The sequence below is a fragment of the Lepisosteus oculatus genome, chromosome 12 (assembly GCF_040954835.1).
Source record: "Lepisosteus oculatus isolate fLepOcu1 chromosome 12, fLepOcu1.hap2, whole genome shotgun sequence".
Classification (NCBI taxonomy): domain Eukaryota; kingdom Metazoa; phylum Chordata; class Actinopteri; order Semionotiformes; family Lepisosteidae; genus Lepisosteus; species Lepisosteus oculatus.
This window is the reverse complement of record NC_090707.1, coordinates 34696113-34710640: the sequence shown is the minus strand read 5'-3', so window position 1 is coordinate 34710640 and position 14528 is coordinate 34696113. Positions and strand designations below refer to the sequence as shown.

The following is a 14528-nucleotide window of genomic DNA, read 5'->3' as shown; positions in this document are numbered from 1 at the left end:
AGAGAAGTGTAAAAACTAATTTCATTATATTTCTGTTGTCCGTCTACAGATAGCAGAAGGGGCTATTAAGAGTCAGTTATGCAACAGGAGTGTGTATCCTAAAATCTTACTCCTAACACAATATAGACACTTCCTTCTTTTCCCTTCCTACCCAGCTTCAGTCTTGATATGCTAAACAAGAACCAAGCATTTGGCACCATAGAGTGAAGGCACAAGCATCCCAAGGCTTAACTCCAGTTTGCCACATTTGTCTCTGAAACTTTTAATGTGGTAAATCTCCAGTTTTCGTTGGGATTCCCAAATGAAGGTCATGCTGCTAGCTCTGTAACTATGGATGCCATAATTCTTTCCTGCAAATCTTATCAAGTACTGCACAGCTCTGAGCGTGAGAACAGGGAAATCCAGTGATGAGACGAAACCTAGCATGCCAAAACCCAAAAGTGCAAAATATGAAAATAAAATGCTGTAGTGAAATTAGTTGTGGGCTGTGGACTGTTGTGTAATATTTAAACTCTGTGGTGTAAGGAACTGCTGACTCTTTCACTTGGAAAAAAACTTGGTTGCTTTCAGCCTCCATCCTTGGCTTGGGGTGAAAGAACTGTTGTCAAATGCTGTACATGTCTACCACAGTTCAACAGCAAAATATTCGTATGGAGACCCAGCTCTTAGTCCTTTTCCTGCCTCACCTACTGGATTTTTAAATGGTCAAATGGAGTGTAGTGTGTTGACTTCCAGTATTGAACCAGTATTCAACACTTCAGTCAATACTGGTTCAGTTGCAGCTTCACTGTGATCTTCAATGCAAACTAAACTGGATAGATAGGCCAAATGGCTTCTTCTTGTTTGTAATAATTGGCATACCGAAAGGTGGAGTATCGTCACACAGACATCTTTATAGGTGTGACACACATACAGAGCTGCAAGGTAAAACCAAAATGTGTTCTTTAAGTATACTGTGCTAAAAAAAAACTCTTGTTCTCTTGTAAAGCAAAAAAACTCTCTCAATCGACAACTCACACTTCAAAATCCTCCGGTTTGTCAGTCTCTCCTTCGATCCTTCTCAATCTGGTTCCAACATCCTGAGGATGATGAAGAAGAGTATCTGTGGGGAGTGCTGCTGTGAAATATATGTATATTGCGCTGTGTCCATGAAATTGCTTTTCTTTGGCTTGTGCTATATCTGTGTAGGCTTGGCTGTCGAGTAGCTGTACACTTCATGAAAATGAATTGATGGCTCGCTCTTTTATTTCTTCCGGTAGAATGGTTCCTACCCTGTGAGCCAAGAATGTTCCGGAACGTTTGGAAAAGGTAAGACTATCCAAGAAGTCTATTTAGTAGCTTGAATATCAGCTTGTCAGACTTATTGCATTGTTGAAGACATTTAGGCCTTTTTATATGTTTTATAGGCATATAGCATTTTTATAGGCCTGATATTCAAAACTGTTGAGCTCCAATCTACAGTGTTCGCTTCTTAAAAAGACGTTTAAATATTCTGCTCTAATACTCTACTCCCGTCATTTTTTAATTGATCTGTGAAGGATTTAGAAAAATGTCTCACAGCATACAATATATGAAAAGTGGTCACAGATATGCACATTGTGGCCATGCCGGATTTAGTGACCACATGCTACTTGCCACTTCACTTACAATTGCATTTGTGCAAAATAGAAATAAACAAAATGAATTTGACAGTGGACAAAACAACGACACCTCCTTCCCAAGTTTTCACTCTTGTTCTTTGGTTAACATTTCTGATAGATGCGTGCTTTTACGTCTCTGCCTCATTTTTTATTCATAGACATACGATTGCATCTGTAGCCCCACATCAGCTTGTAGCAACACTTGAGCTACTAACTTACACAAATAAACACAACACAACCACCCTTAAATATAGCTCACCAGCCACGAGGACGGCTCTAAAATCTTGCAAAGCTTTATGACAAGCAATTGACTCACCAATTACACACACATGCTACGAATTCTTTAAGCCAAGTTGATGAGAAAAATTATTAAGACAAATACAAAGATGCCTTTCTATATGAAATATGAATTATGACTATTTAGCTTCACAGGGGAGATTTATGTGTTTAGATTTTAAACTCTATCTCTTCATGGGGATGATTATATTACAGAACAAATCTATCACTTTGTACCCGTTAGCCAAACTGTTTCCTGAGCACCTTGGGTGCAAATTTATTCAGGAACTTCTTTGTGAAGCTTGTGTTTTCATGCCCCTTAGCCATGACATCAAACCCTTTACTGTGGGGATTCTCTAATCTGCAAAATGTAAAAAAAGGGGGTAGAAAAGGCATTGTGTTTATTGGCAGGACTTTTGTAACTCTCCAGTTACCCCACTTCCATAATTCCAAGAAGATTTGGTTACACTACCGGCAAGCCACTACGATTGAAACACCAGGGAATTATTATTTTTTTCCGTTCTCCCCGATTCAGTGACAAGAGGTGTCAGAAAAAGACTGGACTGACCTTGCATGTCCTCTGTCTGAGGTTCTTATTAACACTTCAGAGAGCTCGGTTAGCTCTCTCTCTCCTCCTTACAACTCTGAATTCCACTTCAGCAAAGACCCAGCTATCCCAAGTCACCAAACCCAGGTACTGGTTTTGTGCAAAAACAAAACAACAAAAATAATGACTGTCTGATTTAATGGAATTTACTTTTTTACTTAGATGCAATGCCAGGGGATACTTAGAAAAATGAATAATACCTCCAAAACATAATTTGGATAGCCAGAATGTAGCGGCAGGCAAATACAACTCAAGTGTTTGTTATTATTTATGCTTAGCTTTTACACATTAAGGGGTAAGAACATTGTAAGTCACAGGACTGCTACTCTGGAATTGCTGTAGATATCACAGAAAAAACTGTGTTTTCTTAGTGTGGAGCACCCAGTGTGGGGGAACAGTAAAATGAACAAGAAAGCAAGACGTGATATGTGCATTAAGTGAAAACGGGAGAGCAGCAGAGCAGAATGGTACATTAAATAAGATGTCAGACAGAGCAGTATGTACACGAATGAACGAAAGCAACTTAAGGGTGCCTGTATCTACATGTGTTCTGCATTTGCTTTACTTTATTAGCCCCCAGCACACCTACTGGCTTAGAATGATGACATAAAAACAGGCCCCATATAGGGAGAAAAGTAAGAGAGCCATTTATCCCATGTGGAAGTATCACATAAGTGCCTTACGGGTGCCAAATAGGTTTGAATTACAACCATCAGAGGCTGCTACTGAATAATACTTCATTGTTAACTCTTTATTTGAGGACCTGAGCTGTGCATACAATATTTTTTATCCACCTGATTTATGATGGACATTATGGACACTGCTGACTTTTTAATGGGATCCCATGCTTTGATTCTCCTTGTGAATCAAGGCCTTTATGAGAACTTCAAGAGGAGATAAAAAGTGTTACCTTCAGTGAAACGCAGCTGGGTTCACCCAATGCATTGTTGTGCTCCTTTCAAAATCCTTAACATCAGAATGCTACTACAGTCTCTTGATCTGAAAGCCGAAACATAAGATTGGTCAGATTTAGATCAAAGAAACTAGAAGGTATAGTTACACTGTCACCGGCCTGCAGGGAGTTCAGTAACTGTTCAGTAAACCCCTTCGTTCATGAAGCTTGTTTGCTATGAGTCTGATATGGAAAGGAACACAATGTTATATGTGTTTTTTTTATAAAGTAGGATTTGATTTTTTATTTGTGTAACCTCACATCATACCTCCCTGGCTGAGGTACTGTGAGGAAATTATTGTACTGTTCTTGATTATTTCTTGAGTTTTGGTACTAAATTCAGTCAAGACTCACAAACAAAATGGTCCCTTTTCCTTCTATTTTATGCACAGACTGTCAAACACAATTTTCCTTGAAACCCTATTCCTGGAAGTTTTACTAACATATTTGAATTGGTATATTATTAATAACTGGATGAAAGAGGTCATTTCTGAGCAATTATTTAATTCTTTAGAATGGGTCAACAATCTGTAAACTGTTAAATAAAATTGACTCCTGTCCATACTGAATCTGAGGTTGCTCTTAAACTCCTACAGGAGTTTAATAAGAAATCGAAATGCTCTCCTTCCCTCCATCTTCAAACTGCTTTATCCAGTTCAGAGTCACGAGCCAAAGCCTATCCCAGCAAGCAACAGATGCAAGCCAGGATACACCCTGGATGGGATGCCAGTCCATCACAGGGCTCAGACACGCACAGGCTCACACCAGGGCCAATTTTTCCAGAACCCAGTTAACTTACCAGAATGTTTTTGGACTGTGGGAGGAAACTGGTGCACCTGGAGGAAACCCACACGAGCACAGTGAGAACATTAAAACTCCACACTCTAAGGAAAGCACTCTTAGGCAAATATTTCTCTTTATCTATAAATTTAGCAAACCAGTTAATCCATTTTGAACTTGCACATAGAAGGAAGACAATATCATACTGGCAGTCCCAGATAAAGATTGCTTTTAACTCTCTCTGTCATTGATGTACAAAGAATTGACCTTGTACCTACGAGTGCGTGTTTTAGGAATGCCCTGTATTAGGATCCTTTTGAGTTTGATCTTACCAATGTGCCTTTGCATGCGGCTTGTGTACAGATTTTTTTAAATTGGGACAAATTATTACTCTTGTGTTCAACGCATTTTTTTGTTTTGTTCTGAAAGATTAACACACATCTATTACATGTGGAATAAAATACAATTATTAATAAAATAAAATGATTCCCTTTAGGAGTAATATCTTATGGTTCTGTTGACTGATAAATGAAACCAAATAACCAGCCAACCAAATGTGAAGTTCCTTTGGAAGAACAACATCTGCCTTTTTTCACTTTTTCCACTGGTTCTGGGGGGTCTTGAGTTTCCATACATTAGTTCCCTAAAATGTGGATGAACCTTTGGCTGGTAATTGAAATTAAACTGTTCATGCCCTACAAACATAAATGCTGTGAAGGGCAAAAGACATACTCAGTACTCAGTTCTCATTGTCCAGTGTTTACCATTTTCCAGTGACCATTAACATGCTTTTGAGAGTCTTTCCAGATTGGTGTTTTACATATACTGGAGGGCCACATGTTTCCAGTTCTTTTTACTTATTAGCTTGAAATACAGTGGGTTTCATTCTGTGCACATTCACGATAGAGTACACTACTGGAGATCAATTCTGAAATAAAACTTAAATCACTCAAATAGAAGAAACAAAGAAAATTCATTGAATAAGCTAAGTGCAAAACTTAAGTCTTCTATGTTTAATCTACCTGAGAAAGCATTTTTGCTCTAAGCAGACAAGGTGGATTTTAGTTTTGCAAAGACTTGGCATTTCTACATCACCATCTTAGAAGAGTCATCCATAATGAAATACTAGGGGCAAATAGAGACAAAACATTCTATTATTCTGTTTGCTACTAAAATATAGCTGGCTGCTGAAAAAAGCTCCCAGTTTGACATACTGCAGACCTTGAGATGACTTCACTGTGGAGCTTGTCTCTGGTGGTCATCAAAGCCCGCGACTGAGTTCTTCTTTTGCAAAGAGAATGAAAGAGTGAGATGTTTTTAATGTACGTATTTAAATTTGATTAATAGGAATTATTTTTTTTCCCCCTCTGCAAAAAAAAAGAAAATTAATTATGCGCCCCCTTGGAGTGGGCCAGCAATTTTAAAAATGCATCCATTCAGACAGGAAGAAAAAATGCATGTGGGAAAAAAAACACATATGAAAGAAAACAGACTGTGACAGATATGGAAATATAGCAGATGCAGAGTATGTACGGTGGACCAAAAGACGGCATTGAAAGGTGACCAAAAGTGAGTTCGTGCTCGTGTCTGCTTATTTTTTTTAAAACATTTTTTAACATTTGTCATTTCTTTGAAAGTAAAGAGGAGCACTGTGATGTCTGTGATTTGCATATTTCAAGCTGGGGGGAAATGATTATTATATGAAATGTTCAATAATACAACTGTAAGAATGGCTAAGGTTGTGAGTAGCAGTTGTGGTGGCTGTTTTAAAAGACTTTGTCGCGACTGGGAGCCCGCGGTTGTGGAGACCCACCTTATTATTTATTCGACACAAAAGAAACTAAAGGGGAAAAAAAGAATCTGCAGTAGCAACACTTGCAGTTCAGACACTGACGCTGGACAGCAGGAGTGAAACAGACTGAATCCCTCATCAATCTAGCTAATTTTAACTCCTGTTTGATTTAGAGCCCTAATTGTCAGGAACCTTGGAGTTTGCTAGCAGAGCTACATGTGAGTTATTTTCAGTCAAAGGACTGTATTGTCTTGATTGGATTGACTATGGGGACGCATGAGCTGTAACGTGAGACTAACTTTGCAAGGAAGGCTGTGAGTGCTGGTTAGGAGATCATTTGTGTCTGTAACACAGCTAGTAATGTGCTCTATGAGGTCATCAAAATATGTTCTAATTTGTTACAGGTTTTTTTTTACATATCCCCACTTACTTAAAGATAATGTGGCTCACCCATGAAATCTTTTAACCTGGGCTGGATAAACTTAGATGTACGTCCCAACCCATTAAACGTTTATTAACTCATATTTCCTAACTTTATTTTTTTATGATCAATATTAAACAAGGGTTAAAACTATTTCAAATGGACTTTTTAGTGATTACGCCATAGAAGGGCACAAAAGCTAGCTTTGCCTGCTCAGTTTATACCACATAAAAGTTTATAACATTTGATCTCATCTCCGTAGTGAAAACAAGAGCTTTTCAAAGGAAATGAGGAACCACAGCCTCCTTTTCTACCCCCCTTTCGGCTTGATGTCTACAATATTGTTCTCAATATCTTGGAAATGGCAGAATAGCATGACTCTTGTTCTATTGTAAAGGTTTTCACAGCAAATTAAAGAGCACTTCATGATTCAGGACTCACATTTTTCTCCACCAAATCACTCCAAGCTTCAGCCACATCTAAGCTAAGAATTATGACGCCATGCTTGTGCTTCATTCTATGGATGCGTTGAGCTCGACCCAATTTTAAACAAGCTTCAACCTTTTACCTCCAAGTTTAAAAAAACCTGTTGCACTTAAGTCTGAATGATTTTAAGGGGTGCTTACTATTTTCAGACATTTGTTTTCTTTTGCATTTCTATTTGTGGATTCTTCATCCATTGAAATATCTTTTTCTTTATACTCCCTAGGCTGCTTGCCACTCCGATTGACCATTTCAGTTAAAAATAACTCCTCAGACTGCTTCTCGAGCTGCAGCTCCAGAAACTCAATAGGGGTCTCCTTTGTGGTTCAGCAGTTTCAACATTCAACGGTCTAACAATGGTCTTGAGGTCTTTGAATGACTTCACGTTCACAAACTCCATTCAAACTGCTTTATCCAATACAGGGTCACAGCCAAATCCTGTCCTGGCCAGAATGGGCATGAGACAGGACACACCATAGATGGAAACCCAGTCCATCGCAGGGCAAACACAGACACAAACTGTCACGAACCGTATTTCCACGTGCACCTCTCGCCATCAACACCTGCGCACTAATTAATCTATTCTCACGCCTTTTCCAATTTATAACGTCTCACTCCTCTCAGTCCTTGCTCACTGTTGAGATTGACTTTCGGTTTTCTCTTGTGCGCGTACCTTTTTCGACCTGACTACTGGATACCCGACCCTGCTCTATCTCCGGCCTCGACTTCATCTCTGTCTAGCATTTTTGGGATTTGGATACTCTCGACCTGACTACTGGATACCCGACCCTGTTCTATCTCTGGCCTCGACTTTGTCTCTGTCTAGTGTTTTTGGATTTGGATACTCTCGACCTGACACTCCAGAAACCCGACCTAGCCTTCCAACCTCGATCAAGTCTTCTGCCTTTCGCTCTTGGGATTTGGATGCCTTACTCATTCAGCCTACAGTTTCAGTACCGCATAGGGTCTGACCAGGTATTCTCAAACGTCCCTAGTGACAACACTGACACAAACACACACACACACCCTCACACCAAGTCTGATTTTTCCAGGACCGAATTAATCCAGTGCTATGTTTATGACCTGCAGGAGGAAATCGGAGCACACAGAGGAAACTCACATGAACTCTAGCACAACATACAAACTTCATGCAGACACCATACACAATTGTGCCACCATGCCACCCTGACAGATTTTCTCTAACCCCTTCCCCATGCAAAGCCAGAAGTGTAAGCCAATGAATGAATAATGACTATTATTAATCACATTAATATAGGAGGCTGGAATGATATATAGAAGAAATGGTAAAAATGCCTCAGTACTTTATTTAATGCATACTAAGGCATTAGCATACTTACTGTTTCAGGCTACACCTGGGATTCTTGTAGCAAAGTGATCCATTGTTTCATCTGTGCCTTAGAGTAATGTTAATCACTCACTAACACATTTTATCACTCTAAGAACAGTTATCACCAGCCTTTGTTTAATGTCATTTTGCAAGCAGGGTGTCTTGAGTAGATGTACTGGGAGGGTCTCATACAGAGCCTACTGAAAGTCTAAACCCCCTTTAACTTTTTTCACTTTCAGTTGCGTCAGTGCCTTTACATTTAAGTTCAGTGCACTTAAATTAGGATGGTTTCCTCTACGGGCAAAACTCCACACTTTTAAAGGAAAAATGCTTTTTTTAAAAATAAAATACATATTAAAAATACAAAACTGAAATGTCATAAGTGGATGAGTCGGAGTTAAATGCTATGGTGAAAAGACCATTGGCAGAAATTACAGCTGTTAGTCTGTTGGGTAGTGTCTCTGCTAGAGTTGCATTTCTGTATTTAACAATATTTGACCACTGTTCTTTACATAACTGTTCATGTTCCTTAGGGATCATTGATGGACAATGGTCTTCAAGTCATGCAACAGACTTTTGGTTGATGCTCTGACTGAGCTACTCGCGGACATTTGCCTTTCTGTTCTTTAGCCACTTCTGAGTAGCTCTGGCTGCGGGTCGTTGTCATGCTGAACGTTGAACTTCTGTCCCAGTTTCATCTTTCTTGTAGAGAGAAGCAGGTTTTCTTCAAGGACTTTTCCGGACTTTGCTCCGTTCATTTTCCCTTCTGTCCTGACAAGTGCCCCAGTCCCTGTCAATGACAAACATCACCATAACATGATGCTGCCACCACTGTGCTTCACAGTAGGGATGGTGTTCTTTCGGTCATGTGCTATTTTGGGTTTCATCAAACCACAAAACTTTTTATGACATGGCTACAGGATAAGTGGGTTTTGGATACTTTAAACAGGATTCAGTGTGGGCTCTCTTGAGTAATGGCTTCTTTCTTGCCACCCTGCCACATGGGCCAGATTTTTGGAGTGCTTGGGACGTCATTGTAAGAGGCACACTTCGACTATTCTTGGCCAGAAAAAGCTAGTATCTCTTTCAAAGTTGTCCTTGTCTTTTTCTGATCAGCCATCCAGTTTGGAGGGGTGATCTGATCTAGGTAGGGATGGTAGGTAGGTAGGGATGGTCTGATCTAGGAAGGGTCGTGATGGGACTATACATCTTTCCCTTCTTAATAATCATCTTGACTGTGCACCAAGGGATATTCAAGGCCTTCAAATGTTTTTATACCCATCCCCTAATCTGTGCCTTTCCATACCTTTGTCCCAGAGTCTTTCTGAAAGCTCCTCAGTGCTCATGGTTGAGTCTTTGTTTGAATCTGCACTATCCAGAACTACTAAATTTAGCCTGAAACCATGTGAAACACTGCTGTTTAAATCAGGTGTAATCCCATTAAATTTGGTGTGTGATTGTGTTTACACCTGAGCTAATTTAGGATTGCTATTACAAGGAGGAGTAGACACTTTTCAGTTGTTATTGTTAATGTTCGAAAACTGTCTGGAATATTGAGTTGTAGGATGTGTACATAAATGAAAAAAATAATGCATTTTAATTCCAAATACAAAGCAACAAAAGGTGCTGTAGATTATCTATGGGCAATGTACATAAAGCAGCAGTATGACCTCTAGCCTCATCTCGTCGGACCTGGTCAGTGCTGGGATGGGAGACCTCTGAGGACAAACTAAGTTGCTGTAAGCTGTGTTAAACCACTTGGTGACACAATTCCATCTGGACAAGATTCTCAAAAGCCGTGCCTAGCTGTAGTGACCAAGGACACTGTTCCACAGAAGCTGTGTTTCTCACTCTTCCGTTTTTGAGAACAAGAAATTAAACCAAAGTCTCAATACTTGATTATTAAAGATCCCTTCCCAATGTCCATATGAGTTGGGGGCCTAGTTTAAGCAATTTCACACTTCCCTACACTTTCTGCTGCGCGGTGGTATGAAACGGTTGCTGTGTATCGCACAAGATGAAAGGGACCCCCTCAGGCACTTAATAATGCTTTACTATGATACTCTGATATGAAAATTTGAGGAATTGTGTTTGTCACAGCTGCGTTATCTCAGCGTCAGGGGTGCTCTTTACCAGTGTAGTAAAGCTCCGCGTGCTGTGCTTTGTGACCAAGGATTGACCAGTCCATTTCCCTTCTCACACGTAGACTGGGACAGCTGCCCTACAAGGCGGAGGACCTGGCCCAGAAGCTGCTGCATAGTGTCCCCCAGGACCGGCTGCCTGCCCAAGAAGCCCTCCAGCACGAGTACTTCGGCAGCCTTTCCCCGGCTCTGCTGCAGCTGCCTGACAGTACGTACTCCCCACCTGTTGAGGCCCTCCCCACCTCCCTCCCCGCCTGCTTGTCAACTCTCCCTCATTCTCCAATCCACCTACCTTCCGTCCAATTAAATCACATTTGTCAAAGCAGCGGGGGCCTCCTCCACTGCCTGGGATAATGACAAGCAGGCGCTGTAGTTAGTTCGCGCTTCTCCAGGGAGATGATGAAAGCTACAGCAACACACGCTAAAAAAAAAAAAGGCACGGGAGGCTTATAAATGTATTTATTTTACTTTCCATATGCGGGTTGGTATTGTGGTTATGCGCTCATTAAAAAAAGAAAGACTGGTCAAAGATGACACACTCTCTGCTACTGCAGCTGCTACCCTGCTAGACAACTGTGTTTGTATATTGATTTTCAATTGACACTACACTTTGGAAGTACTTACGAGTGCGTGTCTGCACAGATGCATGTTGATTTTGTTCTTGTTTATATAGGTATGTTTCTCGTTTTCCCTGGACGCAACGACCTAAAACTAAACATCTCTGTGTTTACTAACCTCTCGAAACCAAGCTCATTTTCTCTGGTGTAAAAATGCATTTCATTAGGGTGGGCCACTGTTTGTCGTTTTTGCATAAATCAGGTTAATTGGCTTAAAATGAAATACTGTAGGTTACCATTTTGTTTTGTTTTTTGTCGTTGTTTTTTGATGACAATGGCCATTTGCCTTCCAGATATGAGTGTGAATGTTCCCTGCTTCTAGTCCCCAAGAAAATCAGTCACTGCATTCTTAAAAATGAAAAAGCACAATGAAAGCAAAAAAAATATAGAGATTTTCTGTATTATAAGTACTGGTGATGCAAACATTCTTGCAAACAAAGACACTACAGATTCACCTGAGAATCATTACCACTGAGGGGATGAGATATTTTTCCAGTATATCAAGCTGGTGTTGTTAGTGTCCCCAGTGCGAGCACCAAGAATATTAAAACAAATATTCTTTAGGTAAGATTTAAAGAGTCAACTAAGCTCCCTCAGGATGCAGGTCAGACGTTGACACATTTAGTACTCCTCTCGCTGTCGTGATGAACCTTCTTTAGGTGCGTTGAGTGGTGTGTGATGCAGGTTCTTATTGTTACTACGGAAGAAAAATGAGCTGTTAAAATAGTACAGGGGTAAGGGGGGGTTGATGTCTGCCCAAATTGAGGTCTATCATCAAGTGTGCTGTTTGTAATTTAGAATTGGCAGGTGTGTTTTATTGTGACTTAACCCAGGGTAACCCAGAGGGTGTATGTAAAAAGACCTCACAATCACATCAGCCGTAGGGATAAGTTATTGTTTCATTTTCTCATCCTTCACATTAGCTTTGCGACGTCTTTACCATAAGTGCCTCATGCTTAAATTCCGAGATTGGTTTGCAGACGAGAGCAAAGCAGGTGCTGTCATCGACAACTACATTTCTTACTCGTTGTAATTTGAGCTTCATAACAAAATACAGCCATGTTGCACTGAATATTAATTGTAGCATTGGAAATGGAATGACTAGAGTTAATGTACTGAAGGGCAGTACAATTAGTATTAATGAAATTCCAATAATTTGGTTGTTCTATTGAAGTGTGATAAAAAGGCTCTGCCCTGCACTGTACATTCAAGAGGACTGATTAGATTGCAGTCTCACCAAGGAATGCTTAAATCATACTATTTTCATTTATTTTTTGTTACTTTTTATACTACTCAATGATGTCCTCCTTATATATCTATATATAACTTTTGGTAGTTTTTCTTCTTCAGGGAAATTGTTAAAGCACAGGTTTCAAGGAACAGATTTGACATTGAGTACCATTTCCCACTTTAACACGCCAAACGATTCATTCTCCACTTCTTGGATCATGTTTAAAATCTTTTTAAATTATGTCAACCCTTTTGCGAACATCTCATCAAAGGGAGGGTTCCTGTTTTCAGCTTCAAGGAAATAAGATTTACGGCAAGTCATGTTTTCCAACATTTCAGCTCAAGCTGATAACAGCTGTGAAACATTTGATGGAAGACAAGAATCCCTCCATCAGTTTGTTGTTCTAATTCAAATCAACTCACTTATCCATCCCTAAAGGACTCACACGTTAATCAAAAATCAAATTGCACATTCTACCCAAGGATATGTGAATATTTATTATTGTGAACGTAATGTCATTTGGCTAAAGTGGGCTGAATTTTTTAATTTAACTTTGAAAAGTTTGAAATAGATCACTACTATGCATAGTACTTAAATACCTATCCCAACACTCAAATTCACCCATCCATTTTTTGACGGCTTCATTCAATTAAGGATCACAGGGAGCCAGGGTCTGTCTTAGCAAGCAACGGGCACAAGGCAGAATACATCCCAGATAGGATGCCAGTCCATTGCAGGGCACACACAGACACAGACTTGCACACAGTCACACCAGGACCAAGTTTCCTGGAAGCTAATTAACCTACATGTACTGTATGTCTTTGGACTGAGGGAGGAAACCACAGCACCTGGCAAAAGCCCACACAAACATGAGGAAAACATACAATCTCCATTCAGATAGAACTCCAGGGTCTGTGAAATCGAACCCAGGGTCCCAGTATTGCAAGGCATCTGTACTAACCATTGTGTCACTCTGCTGCCCACACTCTGTTTCCATAAGAACAGAATAGTAGAATACCAGGTGTGGCTTAGGAGCACTTATGCAGCACACATTTGAGAAAATGCATCCTTTTCCCAGGCAGAAGTAATTTCTGTCCAGCTGAATTACCTTGCTTAGTTTCCTTGTTGTATCCTGCTAGTACTACCCAAGATTAATAATTAACCATAAATAGCTTCTAAAGAGGTTACTTCATGAAGCAAAAGTGGGAAACTACATATATTAAATACAAAATTAAATACTTAAATTAAAATAACTAAATACAGAACAACACCTGTACTGAACCTCCATATATTGAAGTGGCAGGTTTGTCCATTCTCTTACGGACTTCTGGCTTTTTAAGCTGTGTAAGCTGGGTGGAGCTGGTTGCGCAGAGGTCAGCAGGGAAATAGCCAGGTAAAAATAGCATGACAGAGGCCTGACGCCATTGTTCATACTCTAACACGCTGCCAGTACTGTCAGTGAGAGCTGGGTCCCATCCTCCATCTGACACAACTGCAGGCTGTAATGATGGTTTAGCCTCAATTCAAGCCCTGAACCAGGCCTCTACTGTCCATACTTACCAAGTTATTACAAAATGTTTAAAGAGACATCATTCCAGGTGGAAGTTGCTTCTGGAGGTCTATGACACAAAGGAGAACTAAAAGGTTATCTCTCCTAGGTAATGTGTTCATTGTATTAGATTTAGCAGCAAAGGTATTGATACAGTGTGACCAAAAATGGAAGTGAAAGAGACAAATTCATTTGTAAATTCTGAATCAATTTATAAAGTCATGAAATAGAACAATGGGAAAAAAGTCAACAGTATCAACAACGTCTAAGTAGTGTGACGACAAGCATGTGACATTTTCATAACGGGTCCAACGAAGATGTGAAATGTCTACACCGTAACCTTATCATGACTCCACTTTTTCTTGTCTTTTACTGAATGTCTGAGGCCCCAGGCCTGACTCTTTCTTAGACTGCAAAGTTAATTCTGGCAACTAAATCACACGAAAGCACTGTGCTACTTTTAAAATTGTATTTATACTTGGGTACATAATTGCATAATTATTTTTCATGACTGTTGTGGCTATACTGATGATAGTAGAGGATCAATAAAATCCAACAATTATAGAACATATTTAGACAGGCTTGATGGCTTTAGATATTTTAAGAAATAATTCTAAAAAGGTTAACTCTCTGACTTAAATTCATTTGGAAATGCACTTGTCCTGTTCGGTAATCTTCAACAAGCCATTGA

At 39.8% G+C, this 14528-nt stretch overlaps 1 protein-coding gene and 2 long non-coding RNA genes across 8 annotated transcripts in view; 1 reads left to right on the top strand and 2 right to left on the bottom strand.

The window, feature by feature from the left end:
- cdk15 (cyclin-dependent kinase 15) overlaps positions 1 to 14528 on the top strand; it is a 140153-nt gene that overhangs the window by 110414 nt on the left and 15211 nt on the right. For 2 of the 3 annotated variants that reach the window (XM_015359369.2, XM_006636765.3), the window contains 2 exons: positions 1260 to 1308; positions 10506 to 10648. In XM_015359369.2, the coding sequence (XP_015214855.1) occupies positions 1260 to 1308; positions 10506 to 10648 (192 nt within the window). The remainder of the gene's footprint in view (positions 1 to 1259; positions 1309 to 10505; positions 10649 to 14528) is intronic. The other variant, XM_015359370.2, reaches the window with a different exon arrangement.
- On the bottom strand, positions 131 to 4558 carry LOC107078827 (uncharacterized). Of its 2 annotated transcripts, XR_001479802.2 has the most exons (4): positions 3434 to 4558; positions 2485 to 2613; positions 1018 to 1079; positions 131 to 917 (listed from the first exon to the last, which is right to left on the bottom strand). It is a non-coding gene; the product is annotated as an uncharacterized lncRNA (long non-coding RNA). The 2 variants fall into 2 exon arrangements; XR_011191266.1 differs by lacking the exon at positions 131 to 917 and having other exon boundaries at positions 986 to 1102.
- LOC107078826 (uncharacterized) overlaps positions 6693 to 14528 on the bottom strand; it is a 120875-nt gene continuing 113039 nt past the window's right edge. For 2 of the 3 annotated variants that reach the window (XR_011191264.1, XR_001479801.2), the window contains 2 exons: positions 10733 to 10861; positions 6693 to 9089 (listed from right to left, as the gene is read on the bottom strand). This is a non-coding gene — a long non-coding RNA (uncharacterized lncRNA). Of the gene's footprint in view, positions 9090 to 10732; positions 10862 to 13848; positions 13908 to 14528 lie in introns of all 3 variants that reach the window. The other variant, XR_011191265.1, reaches the window with a different exon arrangement.